The 27966-nt window shown below is 40.6% G+C and overlaps 1 protein-coding gene across 1 annotated transcript in view; it reads right to left on the minus strand.

The window, feature by feature from the left end:
* Window positions 1-27966, minus strand: part of TMEM108 (transmembrane protein 108) — a 297769-nt gene that overhangs the window by 148210 nt on the left and 121593 nt on the right. Inside the window, exon 3 of the mRNA XM_082259789.1 lies at window positions 9578-9663. Within this exon, the coding sequence (XP_082115915.1) occupies window positions 9578-9617 (40 nt within the window). The 5' untranslated portion in view covers window positions 9618-9663. The remainder of the gene's footprint in view (window positions 1-9577; window positions 9664-27966) is intronic.

Below are 27966 nucleotides of genomic sequence, written 5' to 3' on the forward strand. Positions count from 1 at the left end.
GAGAGATAAGTAAACACTGCAGATATATGCTTTGCTCAGATTCCATGACTCCATGGTTTACAACCACTTCAAGCGTTTCAATGATATAGCCAGGCTACCAGATCAAATGCCTTTTTTGGTGTTGGTGGAGTGTAACATCATAGGAGTATATGTTTGGCAGGCTCAGTGAATGGCATTGATGGTACGTGATGTATTATCCTGAGCTTCTCCAGCTTGGATCAAACCAGCTTGATCTGGGTGATCAGGGATAGTAGGTTTTGGTGCAGTCTGTTAGCTAAAATTTCAGAAAACATCTTTATTTGACACTAAGCAAGGATATGGGTCTATAACTAGAGCAACTGGTTACATCTTTAGGTAGGTTGGGGATCGCTGTTATCATTGAGACCAGAGAGTCTAGGGTTAAGGAACCATTGCTGTTGTTCAGGGAGTGCAAGTGAGTTGAAGACCTGTATGAATAGGGTGCCTGATTTTACTTTATTTCTTTTTTTACTTTACCTCATTTAAACCTGGATATTGAATACAAAAACTCCTCGATCCAGACTAAAGCCTAGTACACACGGGCCGAATGTTGGACCGTATTGGTCGATTCAACAGAAACTGCCGGACATTCGCCCTGTGTGAATTGCAGTGGGTCTGACAGAAGCTGTCCATTTGGAAGGGGCATGACCGGAAAAGGTCCGCCCACCGGCTCCCAATTAGCACTGACCGGAGTGTTCTTACGGGGGGGGGCATCCTTCTGTCGGGGCACAACAGCACAACAGGGAAGATTGATGTACCAACATAGGATAGTTAGTGCAGCGGCTCCTCCTGAGCTGTCAGGTTTCTTTTTGGTTCAGCCCTGCTGGGTTAAATGAAAAAAAAAAAAACTACTGGTGTGTACAATGCTTAAAGTGGAGCTCCAGCCCCCCCCCCCCCCACTACAAGATTTTAGTCAAATTAAAAAATACTGTAGCTGCTAACTTTAACTATTAGGGCACTTACCTGTCCAAGGATCCTCACCCAAGCCGATTCTTGAATCGGTCCTCAGGTGCTGGCACCGCCATCTTGGTTAAGGGAAACTGACAGTGAAGCCTTGTGGCTTCACAGCCGGTTTCCTACTGTGCATGCGCGAATCGAGCTGCGCTTTCTCAATGGCCCGGCTGCGGCAAGGCCCGAATTTCTGTCTGAGTATGCCATGGCAGGTAGAGGTACCTGTCAAAACCAGTCACACCAAATGTGGTATCAGAGGGGGGGAGGAGGCAGAAAAGCAGAGCTTTCCATTTTGGGTGGAGCTCTGCTTTAAGTCTCCCAGTGCCTCCATAGCTTCTGCTGATAGTTTCACATCCAGGATGACTGCAAAGAATCTTGGATTTTAGAGATTTTAGGATGTGGGGAGAGGCAAAATGTGTTGAGGATAGATTATATAATTGTTCATAGTAGGATTTAAAGTAGTGTGTGTTAGCCTTGTTTGTGTGTTTTTTGGTGGGAGTCTGTATTATGGGCAATATAGTGAGAGGAACATTGTTCCCTGAGAGATCAGGCTAAGAGGCTACTACATTCATTTCTAATTCCATAATAGGTGTTCTTGCATTTAATGGCTGTGTGTTTGTTTTAAAGCAATAGGATTGTACACGTGAATATTTTAATGCCGAAGTACACTATTAAAGTTTATTATAATCAGTGGATCTAAAGAGTCATGTATTTATGTAGCTTCATGAAGATAAAACATACTGGAAAACACTGATCTATAAAGGTGGGGGTTAGTGTTGTTTTTGCCAGAATGAATATGAGCATCTTTAATTTAAATCTTCGAGCAGACAGGGCATATTATTAGTGCCTGCTGTGAGCTGTCTGATAGACTGTCTGCCACTGTGCTGTGTGTAGAGATAACTCTTCTTAGCACAGTGTGTTAGCTGAATCAGTTCCTACATTCCGGCCATGAACAGAGACAAGAAAGCATGTATTTCTTGGTGTTCTACAAGGCCCTTTACTACTACTTCTTGGCAAGGCCTAGAGGATGTTGATCCTCGAAATAACGTCTATATGTTTCATGTGTACATATTAATATTATTAAAATCACAGGAAAAATTGAAATAACTAAAGCTTCTAAAGGGATGTGTGCCTTCCTGGAACCATACCTAAAAACCACCCAAAGACCTACAAGGAAGATAAAACATGCATGCATAATTCAACTGCATTCAGACACAAGGACCAGATAACCAGCCCATCAACTGCTAGGATCTGTTTATCCAAATGTTCCTATTAATATAGATGGAAAAGGAACAAAAGGATAGTAGCACTGGCAAACCATGTCGGCGCTGCCTAACTTAGCAAACAATAAGGAAGGTGATGACCTGGAAATTTGGAGATAAAGGTTCATGTTTAACAATTTATTTTATTTGGCATGATAGCCTGGTTTTTCATATTTGTTTTGTGCATAGTTTGTTGGCAGCAAAGGTTTTGGCACCCAAAAATGTCTCACTTAACCACTTAAGCCCCGGAAGATTTTACCCCCATTCCGACCAGGGGGTATTTTGCGATTCGGCACTGCGTGAATTTAACGGACCATTGCGCGGTCGTGCGACGCTGTACCTAAACGAATTTGATGTCCTTTTTTTCCCACAAACAGAGCTTTCTTTTGGCGGTATTTGATCACGCGCTATAAACAAAAAAAGAGCGACAATTTTGCAAAAATAACAATATTTTTCACATTTTTTTATATGAAATTCCCCCCAAAAAAATGTAAAAATCAAAATTTTTTAACATTTTCGGCCAATTTGTTTTATGCTACATATGTTTGGTGAAAAAAAATCGCGAAAAGCGTATTTTGATTGGTTTGCGCAAAAGTTATCGCGTTTACTAACAAAGGGAAAGATTTTTGTCATTTTTGTTGTTTTTTTTTTTAACGCGTAATGGCGGCGATCTGCGATTTTTTTTGCGGTACTGCGACATTGCGGCGGACAGATCGGACCCTTGACTGACATTTTTGACACTTTTGGGGTTACCAGTGACATTTCTACAGTAATCAGTGCTATACATATGCACTGTTACTGTAAAAATACACTGGCAGTGAAGGGGTTAACTTTTTTTTGAGAGGGAGGGGTGGTGAGTGTCCCTAGGGGCGTGATTCTAACTGTGATTGGCTGTGGCTTCAGGGGTAGGAACAGTGATCAACGGTCCTACATAGTAGAACCGTATAATCACGATTCCTACACCGGGGAGAATGACAGGCGGCTTGTTTACATTATAACATAAAAGTGTAGCGCTACGAAAAAATGATACTCATAAGACTAATAATAAATAAGTGTCCAAATGAATGAGTTCCTAATAATCACGATAGTGTATGAAAAAATGTCCAACTGAATTAATCTTCAATAAAAGTGAAGAAGACATAAATCCACAAGTGCAATGGTCCAAAAGAAAAGGGAGGAATTCTTCCCAGGGCACCAGGAGTGTATGAAGGAAAGGGGACACCTCTGTGATGGGATATGATAAGCAGCTTACCAAATTTCCATGGCTGCTCAGATTAGTGAGCTAGCCTCTCCCAGCTGTTAAATCCAAACCACTGAAGGTTGAAAGGTACTTTTTTAGCTCCAAGGAATCACCACTTGAGATGTAGTAGGATCGGTATGGGATTGGCACTCATCAATAAATATCGTCAATCATACATGAATATGTGAAGAGAGGAGAGAGGCAACACACATAGCGTAATCCCATTTAAAACTTGTAGTCTTGTTTATTTAAAAGTTATACTCACAGTGTATCTTAACAAACAGGCATATCAATAGCATTGTCAGGGATGAGGATGCGGCGTCCCGCAAAACAGTCCCAGATGGTAGGTGATGGAGGCCGGCTAGTTTCAAGGGGCGTGTGGACGTTGCGTCTGGAGTCGCCAACGTTTCGTCTCAATAGACTTCGTCTGGGCGTGACCCCAGACGCAACTAACACGCCTATGTACCCCCGCATCTCCGCTCACTGGTCACGAACTCCCGCCGTTGCACACCGGCTAATTGTGTGTATTACGATCGTCAGCCAATCCGCACTCGGCGGAAGTGACGACCTTCATCCAATCATATGATAGCGGAAGTGCGATGTGCAAATGCGATGATCGTCCACCTATCCGCAGTCGGCGGAAGTGACGATCATCCGCCAATCAGATGCCAGCGGAAGTGACGCACCTCCACTCATCATCTAGTGCGCACATCAGTGGAGGTCACCTGACCAGAAGCGGAGACATAGAGCTGATCGCTCATTACATTACAAATCAAAATACAGTATCTCATATGGACAATCCGTTACAAACATCTAGTATTCCCGTATGATATGAACAGATATGTGTTATGCAAATAGCTTAACACTTGTTACATCAGCCGCCTGCCTTTCTCCCTCTCCACCGACGATCGCCGAGTGACCGGCGGACATCGGGTCCGCCGGTCACAAGTGCGGGGGGGTCCGTGACCGCGCGGGAGCAGGAGCGCGCCTCGGCCACGTGCGCTCGCTCCCCAGAGCCCTCGCAGGCTAGCGACGTAGACCTACGTCGCTCTGCCTGTGAGGGGCTGACTGCCGCAGTAAATATACTGTGCGCAGTCGGCAAGTGGTTAAAAGGTGATGCACTGGTGGACAGTTTTTCCTGTATGTTACTCTCCTTTAGAAAAGAGTCTTGAAATATTTTCTCTTCCACAGGCTAGTTTTTAGTAGTGACATGCCAAGCAGTAAAGAACCTTGATTGCATACGAACTGCAACAAAGTGCTATTACATTATAGACCAGCCTTTTTCAACCAGGATGCCCAGACACCCTGGGGTTCCTTGAGGTTTCTTCAGGGGTGCCTTGGTAAAATGCCTAAAAATTGATCAAACATTGTATACAAGCCAGCAGGTGGATCAAGCCTGCCTTTTAGTTACACAAAGCCACAGGATTTCTATATGCACCATTATGACTTTCTTGACACTTGCAACCTAACAACCAATTACATTATCAGTTAATAAGGAGAATGTCTGTTGCCTCCACGGTATCCTTGTTTGACCCTCCTGTGCCCCTCTCCCTCAGCACTGGGGGTCCATTAGCTGGCTGATGGAGAGAAATCAAGGGAGAAGAGAAACATTGGCATACTAGTCAATACCAGTGTGCAAAAGTGTATTTGCTTTGGAAGAATAAATCACCTCTAATGTTGGGTGTCTTACGTGTGGATGTTGCTGCATTGTGTAAAGCTATTAGAATCATTCTTTACATTTTAGAATGGGGTATCTCGAGACTGTCCATAATTTTAACAGGCGCCTTGACTGAGAAGGGATTGAGAAACACTGATATAGACAACTGGAGCATTCATACTGAAGCACTGCATATCTTACATGTAGCGGTTTATTGCAAAACTACAAGGAAAAGATGTGTTGTTTAATTTTCCATAAAACAATAATGTCGTTCCCCACTACTTCCTCACAGGCTTTGATTGACAGTAGTGGGAGCCAATGGCTCTGAGCCTGTAAGGATGGGGAGATAGTACCAGCGCTTCTGCAGACAGGCACAGCCCTGAATCAATACAGGACTCAGGTAAGTATTTACCTTAGTGCAGGGGATGCGTTAAAGCAGTTGTAAAGGGTTGTACAGGGTCATTTTTAAAATTAAAATAATTAACATGGTATACCCACATGCTCTGTGTGTTTTGCACAGAGCAGCCCAGAACCTCCTCTTCTAGGAACCTCCCGCTAGCGCTCCTGGCTCCTCCTCTACTTTTTGCTCCACCACATGAAGCCTCTTCCTATGGTGGCACACCTACGCACTTGCTCCCTAGCTAGGTTGTGTGTGTTTATTGACACAGACGGCTTGCCTCAGCCCTGCCCTCCACTTCCTCCTCACAGGATTTGATTGACAGCAGCAGGAGCCAATGGCTCCCGTTGGTGTCTCTGAGTCTGTGAGAAGAGAGAGAGATAGGGACCAGCGCCGCTGCAGACACACACAGCACTGGATCAAGATAGGACTCTGGTAAGTATAAAGGGATGAAGGGGTGATAGAACCAGTGGTACGTTTTTTACCTAATGCAGGGAATGCATTAGGGTAAGAAATGTCTAGCTTTTACCACTTTAAGGTAAAAAAAGTCTTGCCTTTACAACCACTGTAATGCCCAGGGCCATTCCTGTTTTGTTTCCGTAATGCCTTGTTATGCCATTTTCCAATGTTACATTGGCTTATGCAAACATGCTGATTTCTTTCCTTTACTATGTATTGTTTAGCTTTTTGAATTTAAACTTGAAAGTTAATACAAATTTTCTGAAAGATAAAAAAATATATATATAATGACTTTGCTAAGGACTTTGCTTCTAACATGAAATTAGGACCTCCAAAGAGTTTCTATTATAGTGATATGGAAGAAAAAATAAGACTATTATTTTGGATAACATATGCCAAATGTGTTAGCCTTTTCCTTTGAAGAATAATCCAATGATCTGTTTTCCTAAGAAAATCCGATGTGCTAATGTGGGCAGTGGGAGTAACCAAATCCACTATGCATATTCTAATCCCTATTAATCTACAGTTAAAGTTCAAGTGATGTTGGCCAAAAATGCCTTGATGATAACTTCTTCTTTAAATATTTTCAGATAACACAGATTGGTTGGTTGGTTGGTGTGGTTGGCTTTACATTCTTGGATGGTTTTGTCCTACTGGCCATAAAAGGTTGTTTTTTCTACTTCGTGTGTTAAAGTTAAAAGGTTATAAAGTAATATTCTATTTCTGCATCCACACATAGTCTGAATTCATTTTCAGCAGGGTGTTCAGGAGCTGCTACTAGATAGATAACTGTATCATCAGAAGCACACACAAAGACACAACTCACTAGCTGGTTTCTTGTTGCCCCCACTGGGTCTGAAGTATTGTTTGATTTTAGAAACTCTGAGATCTGTGTTGAGATAGAGTATGAGACTAGCATCTATCTATAGCCCGTTGGCCAAATGTGGCCGCTGTAAGATTTTATCTGGCCCACAGCTAGGGTCAGTGACTTTGCTGTAAGATCGTGAGGTATGAGTAGACTCTAATGAGGACTCTGATATAAGAGAGGACTTCAATAGGGACTCTCGTGTAAGGGGGACCCTGATGTAAGAGGGGATTCTCATGTAAAGGGAACCTGATGTAAGGGGGGACTCTGATTGGCTACAGTTGTTTTGTAATTTGTTCATTCTGCACTCCTGTCCCCTGTTTTTAGCTGACAGCGGGCTGAAGCCTGCTGTTGGCTGAAGTCACACAGCTAGTCCAGGCTCGGACAAGATCTGAAAAATGTAGTTGGGATCCGCCCACATGCCTGGATCAAAACCTGGCTCACCCCCTTTCGTGAGCTGCTGAGTGCCTCGCTCCTGCCCCCTCCAAATCCCAGCCCTCCAGTGAGCTTGGGGGGGGGGGGAGAGAGCAAAGAGCGGTTACTGACAGTCACCAGCTCTCGGCTCAGGGAGCCCTCAGAATGGAGCGATCAGCGTTGTTTGATCGCTCGGTTCTCAGTGTTAGAGCCGGTTGGGGCCAGATGCAGCATCCACCTAGTCAAGTATGATTCTGCCACAAAAAAAAAGTCCATAAAAAAAAGGTCATAATTCCCTTTTAAGTTTTTTTATCTGTTGTTTTAAATTATATCATGATGATTACAAAAAAGTGAAACGTCACCATTTTCATATAAAATTGTTTTCAGCCCCTGATTATTTGTAAACTTTACAATGTGGCCCTCGTATAGAAAACTTTGGAGACCTCCGGACTAGCAGGTCAGGAAGCCTGAGCTGTTTTATTAGTTCAGCATGGTCACAATGCTAAGTAGTTGCAGTTAACAATATGCAGTGACTGGCACCAAGCTACCTATCCTTATACAGGTTATTTTCTACGCATTTTACATTTTATGTTTTGTTATGATTTTGTGACCCTTTCTTCTAAAATCCAGTCTCTGCTAAGGTCATTCGCAGAGGAAACTGCTGTACAGTACTAATCCTACAAATACAAATACTGGTGAAAGAACAGGAAAAATTCCGACAAATAAAGGAAAATCAAAATAAAATCTTGCTACCAAGACAAAATCACAAGCATCTATAGTCCTTTGCAACTCTTCTAAGTGTTGTTATACATTATTTATGATTGCAAAAACAACTTTGTTTTTGGCAAACTAACACAATAGCGCTAAAAAAAATGCAGGGATATGCTTTGCATGGAATGGGCATTTGTGTTTTTTTGCATGCTAAAAATGCCCTAAAGCAGTTTGTATATGACAGTAGGTATATTTTACAAGGTTATATTTTATATTATATTACTAGCAGTAGAAAATAATTTTTAACAAACAGTAGTAAAACTGTACTTTCAAATACTATTTGACAAATACTGAAAAAAATACTTTAGTTTAAATTACTATATAACTGAAATGTAAAGATGCTTTTGTCCCTATGGGGTTAAGAAAATAATAATGGTTCAGGCAGATGACCTTTTCTGATTACAGTAACAAATCCACTTATAAGATTTTAGGAAATGCATTCTCATTATAGAAAACTGGGATCTCAAGAAAGTTCCAAGCAAAAACAAATCAAATCAAATACTGAGACGGTAAATGACTATAAAATAACTAAACAAATGGCCCAAGACTTTCACATGGAAATTTCAGGGAATTTAGGGGTTTGCCATTGCTGCCCTCCTTTTGGAAATGCTAATTGCCTGGTTAGTATGCTGATAGCCAGTGGTAGTACATTTTAAAGCCTGATACACACCACTAGTTTTTTTTGTTGGTTCAACCCAGCGGACAGCTCAGGAGGAGCTGCTGTACTAACCATCAGACATTAGTGCAGCGATCTCCCCTGCTGTTCTATTGTGTTCTGTTCGCCCCCTAAAATACTCTGGTCAGTGCTCTCAGCCATTGGCTTCTGTTGCAATGGCTGCCATGCACACTGGCTGAATGTCGCCCATGTGGCCGACATTTGGCCTGTGTGTACTAGGCTTAAGTCACTAACCTAACCCACTAAGGGCTCTTTCACACGGTCCGCCTCCGTAGGCGGATCCGTGTTGCTCAGCGGGGATCGATCCATGATCCAGAGCGGAGAGGGAGGTGTCTCAGCCCCCGCTGCCCTCTATGGGGGATCGGATGAGAGCGGACCGCCTGTCCGCTCTCATCAGATCCGATCCGACTCGATTACTAAACGGATGGAAAAATAGGGTTTCCATCCGTCCAGATTTCACGGACAGGATCGGATACAGATGGCAGCGGGTGTCAGCGGAGGTGTCTCCGCTGACACCCGCTGCCCCATAGAGCTGCATGGAGGATCCGATCAGATCCGCCTAAAAAACTGACAGGCGGATCTGATCGGATCGCCCGTGTGAAAGAGCCCTTACTCATTTTCATAATTGTGCTAGATAATGAAGCAAGCAGATCTGCTTGACAATGGTCCAATTAGCATTTTCAAAAGGAGAGGCCAGGAAAGGCACCTCCATGTTCTTCCCATGACAGGTTTTCTTTAACAACTTTAAACAGTCACTTTAAATCATTCCAGCCAATGGAAACACCTGTGAAACTGTTCTGTTGGAAAGGATCTATAAAAAAGATTAATGAACATAAATACTCTGCCAATGAGTTAATCTTTACTTACTAAACAGATGGCAACAAAGGGCCTGTGACCTACTCTTCATGGTATCATCTGCTCCTTCTTGTCCGCTAGTTTACTCGTCATACTGTCTGGAAGAAAAAAACAGAGAAATGGAAAATTCACATTAGACTTCTGAACACTAAAAAATGTATAAACTTTCTTACAGCATAGTGTTTTTTATTTTATAGATAGCAGTGTGCTAATATTTGCCCAATGCAACCCTTGATCCATATCAATTCACAGCAGTACTACTACTAAACATCAACCCTTACAGTCGTATTTCATGATATAAACAATGTAATTCAGGAAAATAGCACAAAGAGCAATGATGATGTTTTACATGCTAGAACCCATGGCACCCAGCCTTCTGTTCTATCATAACCCCAGTGCCAAGCATTATGGCGCTCAGCTGTGGGACACAGCCCAGATCCAAAGGATGCAAGGTTTTTGTTGAAATCCTGGACAGTGCCGCAAGAATAGGAATGGTTGGGTGGTAGGGATGCACAGGAGTTAGTGGAGTGCTGGACCCTAAAGCTGGCTATACATTATGCAATTTTCTTATTCAATTTCCTTGAGTTTTACCTTCAACAATGTCATAGAAGTGCCTGCCCGATTGCATACAGATTGATTGCAGTTTACAGATTACAGTTTGACCTCATATTATATGGTTTTGGTAAATCTAATGGAAAATTGTGCAAAAAAAAAAAATAGTATAATGTATGGCTAGCCTTATTAGAAAAAAGTTATTAATTTCAAATAAAAAAGGCAACTCCCAAGAAGCCGATGGGTCCAGATAGGTCCTCATAATATTATCAGTGAGTACAGTAGAAGAATGAGAGTGCCACAGGGTCTCGTAAGTCTAGTAGGTCTTTCTTAGTCACATTAAAAGTCACACATGCCTTAAAAAAGAAGGACTGTGATCCATCAACCAAATGATGAACAGAATAAACTCCTCTTGTTTAGGCACACACTCCTGGTCAAGATCTGTGAGAGTTTCTATAATATTATTTATCTAATGATATTTCTATGCAGCAGCAAACCCAGACAAATACTACATGGACAGCCTAATATTTTGGTATTACCGTATATACTCGAGTATAAGCCGAGTTTTTCAGCACATTTTTTTGTGCTGAAAACGTCCCCCTCGGCTTATACTCGAGTCAAGGAAAAAAAAAATTCCCTGTCCGCTCCGACGGGCTTAAGCTTTAAAAATGGCGCCGCCTGTCGCATACATGTCACCGCGCACGTGCCGCCGCCGCTCGGGAGAGGCCGGGAATAACCGAAATTACACGAGCGGCGTCGGCGCCTGCGCAATGACGTGTCGGCGCCGGGCGGCGCCATTTTTAAAATGAAGGCGCCTCTGGAACAGGTAAGTGAAACAGCTTCACTACCTGCCATTATGCAGGGCTGCGGGCACACTACAAGGGATGCAGTGCTGCGGGCATGGTCCACCTGTACCATGCCCACAGCACTGCATCTCCTGTAGTATGCCCACAACCCCGGATCCTCTTGTATCATGCCAGTACCCTGCATTCTCCTGTACCATGCCAGTACCCTGCATTCTCCTGCACCATGCCAGTACCCTGCATTCTCCTGCACCATACCAGTACCCTGCATTCTCCTGCACCATGCCAGTACCCTGCATTCTCCTGCACCATGCCAGTACCCTGCATTCTCCTGCACCATGTCAGTACCCTGCATTCTCCTGCACCATGCCAGTCACCCTGCATTCTCCTTTACCATGCTCACCGCCCTGCATTCTCCTGCACCATGCAAGTACCCTGCATTCTCCTGCACCATGCCAGTCACCCTGCATTCTCCTGTACCATGCCCGCCGCTCTGCATTCTCACCCTAGGCTTATACTCGAGGCAATGATTTTTCCCATCTTTTTGTGGTAAAAGTAGGGGCCTCGGCTTATACTCGGGTCGGCTTATACTCGAGTATATACGGTAATTTACAATATCCTTCTCTGATTTTAGTGATAATCATTCATGAAATGACCAAAATGGAGACCAAAGGATATTGGAGACTAATCTCAGGGGGATTTCAGCCTCTGAGGGCAAAAAGCACATTTTGGCCTGCCAGTAATAAGGGGTCAAACATTTCTGGTGAGTGTGCATCCACACTTCTGAGCACAAGTGGTGAAGAAATTGGAGACTTACCTTGAAGAAACATTGGTATTTAGGCATTTGTTTACATTTGTATTTAACATTTCTAGATGTTTTTTAAAAGCTCCTAAAAGTAGATACTATCTTTAGAATGATATTGCATTGCTTTTATTTTCTAACCTGCATGATGGCTGGAATAGTATTAGTTGCTTTGATTATTAATACCAAGTTTAAATTTCCACCAGTCTCTATACAGTGGTGCTCTTAAAGCGGACTTCAACCCAAAAGTGGAACTTCTGCTTTAAGTACTCCAGACCCCTGACATGCCACATTTGGCATGCCAATTTTTTTTTGGGGGGGGGGGGAGGAGCGGGTACCTAGATTTGACAGGTACCCACTCCCACTTCCGTTTAGGATGCCTAGGTGGCTCGAGCGGAAGTTTTCCTCTCCCCCTCCCTTCCTGCAATCTTCTGGGACACGTCACAGGTCCCGTCACCAATTGCCCGGCCATTCACAACGTGCAGTGCGACTCCCATATGCACAGTGCGCACCCGACTGTGAAGCCGCAAGCTGTCCCAGCCGGGTGCCCAAACTAGAGATGCCGGTGCCACCGAGAAGAGAGGGAGAGGATCGAGGCTTTGGGCGGCCGCATCGCTTAATCGTGGGACAGATGAGTGTGTGCTTATTAAAAGTCAGCAGCTTCAATTTTTGTAGCTGCTGACTTTTAATAAACACAAAAATGAGTGGAACTCCTCTTTAAAGTAGAAGTAGAAGCCTGGGAGTTTTATAAATTACTCTTTTGTGTTTTATATCATTCCATATATTTCACAAAGTCACTTCTCATTAAAGTGACTCTGTCATCGGGGAAGTATGAGGCCTTCTATCGCGGGTCTTCTTCTGAAATTGCTAGTTATCCGGCTGTGTCTGGCTTAACTACTTTTGATTCACTGACCCAGAACAGGCATGCTTTAAATGAGTGTCAGATCTATTTTCTATACAGGTCAGACAGCATTAAACCAAAGCATTAACATGACAGCCAGGGAACTAGCATTCCCAAAGGAGAGTTCCCCAGTGACAGACTCCATGATTTTCTCATGGCAGTGTACCTTTATGTTAGAGCCCAAATAAAAGTCTTGAAGAGGAAGAAAATATTTTCAATCATTTATGATGGTATCCTGCTATATCAAACAAAGAATTATAATTGATAATATCATAACACTTAGTATCCATCCTTTCTCTCTAATTTTATTAGCCAGTGTAGGCATTGTCACTGTATTATCTGAAATTTCAGTAGGTGTGCTATGGGTGATGGAAATTTTTTTTTATAAAGAATGCTTCATAAGTGTTTTGGTAAAATACCAAATGTTATCATTACAATTTTTTAACTAAGATACTTCATTTTTTTTTTTTAAATAAATGTATTTAAAAAAAAAAACTAGTAATGATAACAATCTTAAGAGACCTTTACTATTTCTATAGATGATGATCTTTAATTAATGCAGCAGAATGCATTTAGATATACTGTATGCTTTACTGCCTTCAAGCTCAAGGCATCTCATCTAAAAAATGGATTATATTCATACATTGTAGAACACATCCCTAACCAAGAAGAACATATTGATATCTTCCATAAAGGTATTTACATGATTAATGTGGCTTGTTTGATGCTACTGTGCTGAGTTTTATGTGCTTTTGCTGCTTAAATGACAATCAATTTCTGAGCCAACATACGGTGGTGTAGAACAGGAGAAAAACCATTTAATAGATTATTGAATGTGGTCATGCTTAGTAAATGTTTCGTACTTACAAGGGCAAGCATAGATTAACAAATTACATTTCTAAATGGATACCTGATTGATACCTGAATGGATTTAAGGAGTTTGTTAAATTTAAGGGGCTTCATGATTATGACGATGTGGTAGATGTGTGTTAAATTAACCCTTTATATACTAGCTATCACCTAAACATACAACATAAACGTTGTATGAATCAAGACCACATATATAAACGGTGCCTTTGATGTTTTTCCTTTTACCTGAAACTAACCTTTATTATTTAGTGTGTGTTGCAATACCCACTGAAGTTGCTGGTTTATCAGAAGGGGAGAGCAGAACATCAGATGACAAATTGTAATCCATTGTTTTGCTAGTGATCACATTAACAGCCACCAGTTTTAGATTACTCCTGTGTACCTCTAGTATTGTTCTACCTCCATACACAAGATGATTAAAAACTGCCTTGAAAATATCATAATGTATAAAAGCAGCAGCCCATTTTTTTAATAGAAAGATCAATATATAACATAAGCAAACCAATCTAAAATTGTAGTGTCTAGAATTAAACACATTATGTTTGATTCATCAAAGCAGGCCCTTACCCTCCCCTGCCACTTTCCACCATCAAATCCCTTGCCGCCCCCTCTACTCTCAAAATGTCAACATGCTTTTTATTTTTTTATTCACCTTTTTTTTTTTGGAGAATTCTCCCCACCCTTCCTAATTTCTTTCCTTGGCAACAATGGCTTGTCACTTGACTGCATCCCAGAAGAATGCAAGGTATTCTTCTGACCATGTACCATGGTGCATCATCGGAGGGCTGTCTTTTTTTTTTTTTTAATTTCCTTTTTTTTTTTGGAGAATTCTCCCCACCCTTCCTAATTTCTTTCCTTGGCAACAATGGCTTGTCACTTGACTGCATCCCAGAAGAATGCAAGGTATTCTTCTGCCCATGTACCATGGTGCATCATCGGAGGGCTGTCTTTTTTTTTTTTTTATTTCCTTTTTTTTTTGGGGGGGTGGGGGATTCTCCTGACACTCCCCCTACTTTTAATGGATTACCCAGTAACCCAGAAAAAGATAAGAGAGTGAGATGGAATGGGAGGCGGGTGGCCCTTAGTGACGTTCCCCTTTAAACTCTTTCCTTACACATGGGATATGTTCTTACTCTTCACATGATTTGTTTTTCCTGTTACATGAGTTTCTGCATGCAAATATAAGGGAAAATAAAAAATAACACAGGCTAACGTTTAATTAAATTTGAGCAAATACTGCATAAGGGATATCATATGCATCATCCATAGTATTAGTCCTGTGTGTGATAAAAGACATTGTCACTTGCTCTTATTTTATTTAAAAATAAGGTGATGTAATTTCCTGTGCTGCCAAATTAGGATACCGACGTTAAGAAGTACAAAGATAAAGGATACCAACCAAGCTGTGAAAATATTAGGAAGGGACATAAACCATTCCCCCTTAACCCACAGAGACCGATCCTTTCCTTCTTTATGGTAGAGCAATATGACTCTGATGTGACTTCCGCCTAACCAGGAGAATCATACGCCCTAACAGAATCATGCAATTTTGTGATTTTTCTCTCTACATGAGATTGATACATTCTGGGTCTGTAATGTTATGAGATTCTCTGTGTACACAAAAATAACCCCTGTACAGTATTTAATTTGAAAAAAACTGAACACATGAGGTAATTTAATAGAAAAATGCACTCTACTTTAAAATAAATAAATAAATAAAATAAAAAAAATATATATATCTATATATATATATATATATATATATATATATATATATATATATATATATATATATATATACAGTATCTCACAGAGGTGAGTACACCCCTCACATTTTTTTGTAAATATGTTATTATATCTTTTCATGTGACAACACTGAAGACATGACACTTTGATACAATGTAAAGTAGTAAGCATGCAGCTTATATAACAGTGTAAATTTGCTGTCCCCTCAAAATAACTCAACACACAGCCATTATTGTCTAAACCGTTGGCAACAAAAGTGAGTACACCCCTAAGGTAAAATGTCCAAATTGGGCCCAAAGTGTCAATATTTTGTGTGGCCACCATTATTTTACAGCACTGCCTTAACCCTCTTGGACATGGAGTTCACCAGAGCTTCACAAGTTGCCACTGGATTCCTCTTCCACTCCTCCATTACCACATCACAAAGCTGGTGGATGTTGGAGACCTTGGGCTCCTCCACCTTCCGTTTGAGGATGCCCCACAGATGCTCAATAGGGTTTAGATCTGGAAACATGCTTGGCCAGTCCATCTGCTTTATCCTCAGCTTCTTTAGTAAGGCTGTTGTCGTTTTGGAGGTGTGTTTGGGGTTGTTATCATGTTGGAATACTGCCCTGCGGCCCTGTCTGTGAAGAGAGGGGATCATACTCTGCTTCAGTATGTCACAGTACATTAAATATGGGGATGTGTGGCGCGCTTTCAGAAGTAGAAAATTAAATATATAAATAAATAATTACTGTGATTAAATTATCAAGATGAATAAATATTGCGTTGTATTCTCTCAATTCCTTATCCTTGTGATTTATAAAATTATATAAAAAGTAAAATAAAGTACAATCAATCTTCAAGGTGCTAAAATCAAATATTCTAAACTAGAAGGTGCTTCAATCCAATAAATATATATTTAGGAAGTCGCGTGATGTGACGTAACGCGTAGGAGGAGCAAGCCATAGTAACCGGAAGTGACGTTACGGACCGGAGCCAAGTTCTCCAAACAATACGCAGAGTAATACTACGCCCAAACCAAGTGGAAAAATTGTAAGTGCAATGACATGTTTTATTAATAAAGTGGTTTTTAAGAAATACTGCACCATGATGGCACTTTATGTTTAAATGAGCCTTGAGGTCGCGATAGGAGATTAGGACCCCTGAGGACCATAACATATCGAGGCGGACCCAGAGAAGGATACCGGGATAAGGACTAGGAAGCCGCAGGCAGTAAATCCAGGCTTACCAACACCCAACCGGGGGTGCATTACATACATTCAGGCGATCTAATCACTGTATGAAGGTGAGAGTTTTGTACACCTAGAGGTGACACCTGGTGGAGGAACAAGGCACAGCACCTTATACTGCACAGAAGCACTTTAGGATATAAGTTGGAGACACACAATTGGATTTTTTATAATCATTTAAGGTGGAAAGAAAGCACGAGCACTTATTGAAGATTGAATTATTGACTGTATTGATAATTATGGACACGGTTTATTGAATAATTTCGAAGATTGAAAACACCCAGTTTGATTTAAAGAATTCATTGAATTATGTAATATATTTATTGGATTGAAGCACCTTCTAGTTTAGAATATTTGATTTTAGCACCTTGAAGATTGATTGTACTTTATTTTACTTTTTATATAATTTTATAACACATCACAAGGATAAGGAATTGAGAGAATACAACACAATATTTATTCACCTTGATAATTTAATCACAGTAATTATTTATTTTTATATTTAATTTTCTACTTCTGAAAGCGCGCCACACATCCCCATATTTATAGTTCATTAACTGGGTTCTGGTACCAGTCCAGTGGTGCAGCAGTCGGAAGGGATCAAAATCACCTCCTTTGATAGCGCAGGGACCACCTACATACATACAAATGTCACAGTACATGTTGGCATTCATGGTTCCTTCAATGAACTGTAGCTCCCCAGTGCCAGCAGCACTCATGCAGTCCCAGAGCATGACGCTCCCACCACCATGTTTGATTGTAGGCAAGACACACTTGTCTTTGCACTCCTCACCTGGTTGCCGCCACACACACTTGACACCATCTGAACCAAATAAGTTTATCTTGGTCTCATCAGACCACAGAACATGGTTCCAGTAATCCGTGTCCTTAGACTGCTTGTCTTCAGCAAACTGTTTGCGGGCTTTCTTGTGCATCATCTTTAGAAGAGGCTTCTTTCTGGGATGACAGCCATGCAGACCAATTTGATGCAGTGTGCGGCGTATGGTCTGAGCACTGACAGGCTGACCTCCCACCCCTTTAACCTCTGCAGCAATGCTGGCAGCATTCACACATCTATTTCCCCAAAACAACCTCTGGATATGATGCTGAGCATGTGCACTCAACTTCTTTGGTCGCCCATGGCAAGGCCTTTTCTGGGTGGAACCTGTCCTGTTAAACTGCTGTATGGTCTTCGGCACCGTAATGCAGCTCAGTTTCAGGGTCTTGGCGATTGTCTTATAGCGTAGGCCATCTTTATGTAGAGCAACAATTCTTTTTTCAGATCCTCAGAGAGTTCTTTGCCATGAGGTGCCATGTTGAACTTCCAGTAACCAGTATGAGGGAGTGAGAGCGATAACACAAAATTTACCACACCTGCTCCCCATTCACACCTGACACCTTGTAACACAAGTGTCAGCTCATGTACGGTAGGGTGTGTGATCACAGCAGGAGCCCAGTGCACAGGCAGAATGGAAATCTGCCGATGTAAGCAAGGCAGTTTGCTGTTCTGTCAGTAGGGAAGGTATTGATTCTGTGTTCCTGCAAGCAGGAACATGGATCAATGCCTTCTTCTAGTCAAAGCACCTCCTACACAGTAAGAAAACACAGTCTAGGCACACAGTTAACCCTTTGATCACCCCTAATGTTAACCCCTTCCCAGCCAGTGTCATTAGTACAGTGACATAGCATAGTTTTTAGCACCGATCACTGTATTAGTGTCACTGGTCCCCAAAAAGTGTCAAAAGTGTCAGTTATTGTCCAATTTGTCCGCCGCAATTTTGCAGTCCCACTATAAGTCGCTGATCGCCTCCATTACTAGTAAAAATAAATAAAAATATTCCATAGCTTGTAGATACTATAACTTATTTTGCGTAAACCAATCAACATATGCTGATTTTTATTTTACCAAAAATATGTAGCAGAATACATATTGACCTAAATTGATGAAGAAATGTGATTATTTACATTTGTTATTGGATATGTTTTCTAGAAGAAAGTGAAACATATTGTTTTTTTTTTTTTTTTTTTCAAAATTGTCACTCTGTTCTTTTAAAGCACAAAAAAATGTAAAATAAACGTAGAGAGGATCAAATACCACCAAAAGAAATCTCTATTTGTGGGGAAAAAAGGACATACATTTTATTTGGGTACAGCGTCTCAAGACTGCACAATTGTCAGTTAAAGTATTGCAGGGCCATATCGCAAAAAATGGCCTGATCATGAAGGGGGTAAAACTTTGCTGAGGTCAAGTGGTTAATGAAAAAGCAAATGCTACCTTCTTTTGTAAACTACTTGAATAATCAATCCACCATGTAATGGTGATGAACAAAGACAGACATGTTTGAAGCCCAGCCTTGGTGACAAGCATTGCTACCTCCATAGATACAATGGAGAATAGTGGATCATTACCACAAAGGGACAGGAAGTGCTATTTGTAGGAATACCAAGTGATCACAATGGAAAGAAGCCTAAAAATGAAGAAAATGAATGCAGGCACTAAAACGAAGGACTTGTTAACTGCATTGTATCACTTTTGCGTTATGCTATTACATAGTGCCTTGAAAAAATGATTCATACCCCTTGAAATTTTCGACATTTAGTCATGTTACAACCAATAATGTAAATGTATTTTATTGGGATTTTATGTGATAGACCAACACAAAGTGGCAGATAATTGTGAAGTGGAAGGAATATGATCAATGATTTTCAACATTTTTTAAATATCTAAAAGTGTGGCATGCATTTGTATTCATCACTTGGTCATTACTTTGTAGAACCCCCTTTTGCTTCAATTACAGCTGCAAGTCTTTTTGGGTATGTCTCTACCAGCTTTGCACATTTAGACAGTAAAATTTTTTGTCCATTCTTCTTTGCAAAATAGCTCAAGCTCTGTCAGATTGTATAGAGAGTGCCTGTGAACAGCAATTTTGAAGTCTTGCCACTGATTCTCAATTGGATTTAGGTCTGGACTTTGACTCGACCATTCTAACACATGAATATGCTTTGATCAAAACCATTCCATCGTTGCTCTGGCTGTATGTTTTGGGTCGTTGCCCTGCTGGAAGGTGAGCCTTAGTCCCTGTCTCAAGTCTTTTGCAGACTCTAACAGGTTTTCTTCTAAGATTCCCCTGTATTTGGCTCCATCCATCTTCCCACCAACTCTGACCAGCTTCCCTGTCCCTGCTGAAGAAAAAAAGCATCCCCACAACATGATGTTGCCACCACTATGTTTCAGGGTTGGGATGGTGTGTTCACGGTGATGTACATTATTAGTTTTCCGCCACACATAGCATTTTGCTTATAGGCAAAAAAGTTCAATTTTGGTCTCATTTGACCAAAGCTCCTTCTTCCACATGTTTGCTGTGTCCCCCACATGGATTTTCACGAACTGCAAACAGGACTTCTTATGGCTTTCTTTCAACAATGGCATTCTTCTTGCCACTCTTCCATAAAGGCCAGATTTGTGGAGTGCACGACTAATAGTTGTCCTGTGGGCAGATTCTCCCACAGGAGCTGTGGATCTCTGCATCTCCTCCGGAGTTACCATGGGCCTCTTGGCTGCTTCTCTGAGTAATGCTCTCCTTGCCTGGCCTGTAAGTTTAGGTGGATGGCCATGTCTTGGTGAGTTTGCAGTTGTGCCATACTCTTTTCATTTTTGGATGATGGATTGAACAGTGCTTCATGAGATGTTCAAAGCTTGGGATTTTTTTTATAACGTAACCCTAATTTAAACCTTTCTACAACTTTATCCCTGACTTGTCTGGTGTGTTCCTTTGCCTTGATGCTGTTTTTTCTCTAATAAACCTCGGAGGGCTTCACAGAACAGCTGTATTTATACTGAGATTAAATTACAGGAGGACTTTATTTACTAATTAAGTAACTTCTGAAGGCAATTGGTTCCACTAGATCTTAGTTATGGGTATCAGAGTAAAGGGAGCTGAATACAAATGCATGCCACACTTTTCAGACATATATTTTGAAAACCATTCATCATTTTCCTTCCACTTCACAATTTTGTACCAGTTTGTGTTGGTCTATCACATAAAATCCCCCAAAAATACATTTACATTTTTGGTTGTAACATGACAAATGTGGAAAATTTCAAGGGGTATGAATACTTTTTCAAGGCACTGTATCTGTGAATTTTCTCTTTAACTCATGTCTATAAGAAACTGCAGAAAAGGAGATCTTCCCCACCTCATTGAAAAGTGGCTTTGGACTGTCTGGTATGCATCTGGTACACAAGTTTCCTTCACAAAACCAGTTGGCAGAGGTTCCATTTTTTTTCTGCAGTAACCACAAAAAAAGTGGGCTGGAATCAGGCTTTAAAATGTAAACTCTAACAATGTACTTCTCTTATTTGCTACCTTTTGGTCTGGTAAATACACATTTGGAAACATTTTGTTATATCTGTTTAATACATGTCAGTCTTTTCAGAATATCAGAGCTGTCCTGTGTCCTTTCCTTAGTTATCTCAGAGTCCTCCTAGTTCTCATATTGGACTACAGAATGATTAGCCAGTATATTGTTGAGACTTGACATTAGGAGCACATCATTAGGTTAGCAAAAGACATTAGGCATGGCTGAAAGTCTTTAACAAGCTGTGTGTTGTCAGCCCACAGCAAAAATTGGTAGCCATAGCCAAGTGTATTTCTGGCAGATCAAAATAAATTTTCTGTCTTTACATACCCTTAAAGAGGTGATCACCCATGCACAGGAATACATTGAACATGATCTCAATGTGCATATGTGATGGCACTGCACCCAACATGGTGACCATGTGTAGCACTACTCCCATGGGAGCTGCTTGAAGCGGATTCCCCTGGGTTACCCATAGCAACGACTTGTAGATTCCTAATACTGTAGGTCCTTGGCTCAGTCAGTAAACAGTCCAGGGGATTTGTTTTTTGTTGTTTTTATTTTATGATGGGATTGGAGAAGGGATGTGTGGTATACTCCAACTTAGCAAACTATGCACAATCTTGAGGACTTCTATCTATGTTGAATGCGGCAAGGCCGCTGCTTCACCTTGCCACTGAAGTGAAGTATATGAAAGGCGAACTACTTGGTAGATTACTCTCCAGGGTTCTACCTGGCACCCCCTTTCTCTCTGACTGTGTGCGCTGACCTTCTGTCCACTGACCTCACTGGAATGGTCCCCTTTCTGGGCAGACCCCTTGGCAAGCCCCCTGGTAATCAGGGACACTGTTTTTCCCAGGTAGCTCTGCCTTAGGGCTCCGCTGTCAGTTTCTCCAGGACCCTTAAGGCTCAGCTCCACACCTGGCTCACATGGCCGACTGCCTGTGACCACTTTCCTCAGCATACAGAAGGAGAGACAGCCGTCACCCTCCTCCTGGGACTCTGCTTCCCACCAAAGACACCCCGCCTCATGTGCTCTTAAGGTCAATGCCAGGATGCACTGCAGTGGTGCCCTCCCACTGGGACTCCCACAAAAGCCTGTGCATCATTGGCCATGTTTCCTCCACTGTCCAACATGCCTCCCTATTGGATGCAGTGGGGAGGCTCCCGTGATAAGCAGACGGAGCAAAACAAATGCTTTACCTAGCACCTGTCTAGGAGGGTTCTACACGGAAGCTGAAATGATTGAAAGTGTCAAAAAGAAGGAACCAATATGAAGGCTCCCTTTACCACCATACAAAACATGGAAAAGCATCATAAGAAGGCTTTTTGTGCAGTATTTGTTGTACAGTAAATAAATGTATTCATGTTCCGTTGGTACAGACTTTATACTTGCTTCCAAAAGATTTTCTGATGGGAGTGCTCAACACAAGTCTGCTCAGTACTTTATCTTGTGTCTGCAAAGTGTAAGAAATCCTCTATGAAATGTTTTCTAGCTACAATATTCTGCCAAAAATATCTTATTTTTGTAAACTTTTATCAATACTACATCCAGAGAAAGTCAAGTACTTCAGAAATATGTTAATATTTGCATGACTAATGAACTGCTTCTGATTACAACATATGCAAATGTGCTTAATTTTAAATCTGGTAAGATTGCTTTCAAACCTTTCATCCCATCACATAAAAGGAAGAAAACACCAGTTCTGTGGAGCTCGTGCTCATTCCCCATTCTCTTTAAGGAGGACGCATTCTTGGATAATTGCTAGAGAAGGCACAAAATTGCAAAACACTTTTTGAACATTCAGAAACACTAAACAGGCAGAATTAATTTACTGTATAAAATATCCCATGTGTTTTAAAAATTAGCATAGCAAGTCTCCAGTAATCAATTAAAAAACAGATCTGTTAAGAATTTAATTTTGTACATATTAAACACATTTACTGTTATTGGGCACATATAAATATATTTTATTATATATTCTAATTGGCATGATAGGGAAAATTTAACCACTTGACCTCCGGAAGATTTAACCCCTTCCTAACCAGGTCATTTTTTGCGGCGCCGCGTTCGTTTAACTGACTATTGCACGCTGTACCCAAATAAGACGTATGTCCTTTTTTTCCCACAAATAAAGCTTTCTCTTTGTTGGTGTTTGATCACCTCTGCGGTTTTATTTTTTGGGCTATAAACAAAAAAAAGAACAATTATTTTGAAAAAAAAGAAAAACGATATTTTTTTACTTTCTACTATAAAACATATCCAATAAAAAAATATCAAATTTCGTCATCAATTTAGGCCAATATGTATTCTGCTACATGTTTTTGATAAAAAAAATCCCAATAAGCGTATATATTGATTGGTTTGTGCAAACATTATAGCATCTACAAACTATTGGATTTATTTATGGAATTTATATGTATTGATTTATTTTTATTAGTAATGGCGGTGATAAGCAACTTATTGCAGGACTGCGATATTGCGGCGGACAAACCTGACACTAACTGAAACTTTTGCCACTTTTTTGGGAACCAGTGACACTAATACAGTGATCAGTGCTAAAAATTTGCACTGTCTCTGTACTGACACTGTCTGGGAAGGGGGTTAACACCAGGGGCGATCAAAAGGTTAATTGTGTGTCTAGCCAGTGTTTTTTTTACAGTGTGGGAGGTGTTTGTACTAGGGGAAGGCATGAATCCTTGTCCCTGCTTTGCAGGAACACAGGATGCATGCCTTACCTTCTGACAGGATGGCAATCTGCCCTGTTTACATAGGCAGATTGCCTCTGTACCGAGTGATCGGTGGGTGCCAGGGGACATCGAGTCAGCTGTACCCGCAGATCTGCTCTCACTGTGTATAACGACAGCAGGAGGAAGCCAGCAGCATCATGCAAGCGCCCCCTGCCCGGAATTGTCCGATCACTAACGCAGTAGTGCCACCTTGCCGCCATATATGTAAGTTATATGGTTGGCAAGTAGTTAAGATGCTTTACTGGTTGTGTTGAAGACATTTTTATTTTTAAACTTCCACCTCCCTTATTAAAGAGCAGCAAACTAATGGGGCTGATTTACTAAAGGAGCTGAGAATCTTCACTCAAAATTGTGTGAATATTCACTTCAATTATCCAATCACGTAAGAAGAAAATTCGTGTTCACTTTAATACCCAATCATGTGCAGATGATTTCCTATTTTTCAAAAAATGTAACACCTAAAGTGGATATTTATGTGAGTAATGATTCTCTACTCCTTTAGCAAATTAGATCAAGTACACAGCATTTTAAGACTGCTGTTTTAAGTCCGCATGGAGTACATTGAACTATTAACACCAGCCATTTATCCAAAGTACCTTACCACTAGTATACAAACCTACAGATTTTTGGGCCAGTTTGGTTGAAAGCCAATGACCCTACGAGTATATTTTTTTTAACGTAAACCTAAGTACCCCAAGGAAACCCACAAAACACTAGCAAAACATACAAACAAGTACTGTGATGGCAATTAAACCCAAGAGACCCAGTGCAGGCCAAAAGGACTAACCGCTAGGCTATGACACAGACCTTTCTACTTAAAAGAGGTAATCCACCCAAAATGAATTTGTTTTTTTGGTAAATAAGAAAGAGTTAAAGTAAATATTTTGTGTTTGTTTTTGATAAAATAGGGAAACCAAACTGAGATAACACCAACTTTATATTTGTTACATGTCCCTGTTAACATTTCATAACTTAAAAAAAAAATGAAAATGTCCTAACCTTTTTAAGTGTTTTTGAACTGCATATAAATCCTTCCACGCTCTCCCCTGCTATGTCATATTAAGGAGGGGGGTATGGAGTAATGTTTAACATAATTAACATTGGCTGTACTGTGCTGGCAGATCTTATTATTAGTTGTGAACTAGATTTGAACATCGTTCAAAGCAATAGAAGCTGTCAATAAAGTCCTTTGTATAAATCTGCTTCACAAAAACAACTGAGATTTCCGGATCATTTTCAGTCCCAGTGAAAATGGTCCCAAGGACACATAAACAGGTTAACGCTTCCCAGTTGGATACAGCAATACAAACCTGCAGGAGTACTATCAAAACCGATAGCTTAGATAATCTACTGAAAAAAAAAAAGTTTTAGATACATGTCAAGATGCCTAACAGTTTCACGTGTTTCTGAGACCTGAGTTTGCCGATCTGCACACCCACCACACCTGTAAAGGAGTCTCTTAATACAAGATTTTTAATATATTTGGTGAAAAGTGCAGAAAGAGAAATGAAAATAATCCAATGGAGGTGAGAAAAAAGACAGTTACATTAAATAGAAAATCTGAGCACCTACACCAAAGACACCAGTGGGTAACAGAACCCTACCTATAGCTGAAATATCTCAGTTAGGTGAACTGTCTGTTTTAACTACTGATGTCCTGTTTCTATTAATCTATTATATTAAAAAAAGGTATTGATGCACTGGTGCTTAGTACAGCCTTGTCAATGGTTAGCTGAGCTTGTCACAGTGTAAAAACCCCTAAACTGTCATATTAGGGTTTGTTTTTTTTAAATTCTATAGTGACAATATTTTCCTGTGTATGTGGTAGTTTGATGCATCAGATGCAAGTCAATAAGGCCATGGCTTGATTTATTTTATTTGATTTATTACAAGTACTTTTATAGTGCTGTCAATTTATACAGCACTTTACATATATTTTGTACATCTACATCCGTTCCTGCTCTCAAGGAGCTTACAATCTAAGGTATTCAATTGCTGTTTCATAACAGGATGAAAACTAACATTTTCGGAAAGCTTGCATGATTAATAACTCAAATTAGACATCAAAAGGTATCCTTTGAACTCCAAACCTTACTCATTAAACAGTAACATGATACAAGACTCTACTACTGCAATGATGTGCCCCAAAGGCATTTTTATAATGCTGCACTTATGCTGTCAAGGCAGCAGGCCATCATCCCAATCAGCAGTGGCCATGGAATTCCCCACAGTTGCATGTATCAAAGAAGGTGGGATGTTGAAAGGTGGAGAATTTCATGCAGTTTCATAAGGGATTGGGCTCATCTCAGTTCAGCGGAAACCTTAGCTCATCCTTACTTGTTACCACTGAATCAATAAACCCATTGCTCTGTGTATCTCGATTAATATTAATACCTGATGCAACATGCAGCAAAATTCTAGTTTTGTAAGGTGATCCTTTCTCTAAAATTCCATAAGAAAGGAAAACAATTATAAAACTAGAACAGTTAGCTGCTTCATCCCCCCAAAAATACCTTGCCTTCTTGGTCCCTAGTCTTTATTGTCTCATTACAAAGCTGGTCTTGAATAGAACATAGCTGAGTTCCATAGTTCTGCTAGGATGTAGAATTGCATTTGTTGTTTCTATTTGCATTTTCAGAAAATGCGCTGAACTATATCCGAAACAAAAGTTAATTGAATTACCCTTTCATGGATACATGGTACATAAAAAAACCCAACAGTGTTTTAAATCATAAACATGCTAAGTTTTTTGAAATATGGTCAACTTGCAATATGCTTACCCAGATATCTACCCCAACAGCCTGTCATACCTCTACATGTTCCCACTAAAGTTAACCACTTAAGCCCCGGAGGATTTGGCTGCTCAAAGACCAGGGGGGTATTTTGCGATTCGGCACTGCGTGACTTTAACGGACAATTGCGTAGTCGTGCGACGCTGTACCCAAATGAAATTGACATCCTTTTTTTTCCACAAACAGGGCTTGCTTTTGATGGTATTTGATCACCTGTGCGATTTTTACTTTTTGCGTTATAAACAAAAAAAGAGCGACAATTTTGAAAAAATAACAATATTTTTCACATTTTTTATATGAAATTCCCCCCCAAAAACATGTAAAAATCAAAATTTTTTAACATTTTAGGCCAATTTGTTTTCTGCTACATATGTTTGGTAAAAAAAATCGCAATAAGCGTATTTTGATTGGTTTGCGCAAAAGTTATTGCGTTTACTAAGGGAAAGATTTTTGTCATTTTTATTGTTTTTTTTTTTTTTTAACGAGTAATGGCGGCGATCTGCGATTTCTTTTGCAGGGCTGCGACATTGCGGCGGACAGATCGGACCCTTGACTGACATTTTTGACACTTTTGGGGGTACCAGTGACATTACTACAGTAATCAGTGCTATACATATGCACTGTTACTGTAAAAATGACACTGGCAGGGAAGGGGTTAACTTTATTGGAGATGCAGGGGTTAAATGTGTCCCTAGGAGCATGCTTCTAACTGTAAAGGGGTGTGGCTTTTCATGTAACCACAGAGACATACGATCCTACATAGCAGGATCGTATAGTCTCTGCAGTTACACCAGGGAGAATGACAGGCGGCTTTGTTTACATCACCCGTCTGCCTTTCTCCCTCTGCAGCGGACGATCGCGCGTGACCGACGGACATCGGGTCTGCTGCAGCAGTAAATGTACTTGCGGCGGTCGGCAAGTGGTTAAATACATTTTAGGTTATAGATCAAACTCTTCTGTTCTATAATGTACAGTATCTATGTCTTTTCCTGCAAATATTTATTTTGTATTCCCCAGCCTTTCCCTTTTTATCTCTCCTGTTCCACCACCCAAGTCATGAACTATTATGTTTTTAACTCAACATTTACAGCTTTACTCAAAAGCATCTAATTTATCAAAGCTCTGGTTGTAATTATCACATTTATAATCTTTGTACCCTTCTATTATTACTTTACAAACTGTCTTGATTTAATTTCCCTTTTGTTATACTATTTTACATTTATGTCAATAAGAATCACTGAAAGAAAAATCACACCTTTATATTTTTTTTAACACAGGAAATGGGGCACAGTTCTTCAGTTTAACATGGTGAGATATTAGCTGATATTGATTTTTTAAATGTATTTTTATTGAGTCCTCTGTATTACTATTGTGTGTATATTTGCCACACTTTTATACTTTAACCACTTTACCACCGGAGGATTTTGCTGTCTTACGTCCAGGCCACTTTTTGCGATTCGGCGCTGTGCGACTTTAACTGACAATTGTGCGGTCGTGCGATGCCGTACCCAAACGAAATTTACGACCTTTTTTTTCCCACAAATAGAGCTTTCTTTTGGTGGTATTTGATCACCTGTGCGATTTTTACTTTTT

Source organism: Pelophylax lessonae (genome assembly GCF_965119305.1).
Source record: "Pelophylax lessonae genome assembly, chromosome: 5".
Taxonomy (NCBI): Eukaryota; Metazoa; Chordata; class Amphibia; order Anura; family Ranidae; genus Pelophylax; species Pelophylax lessonae.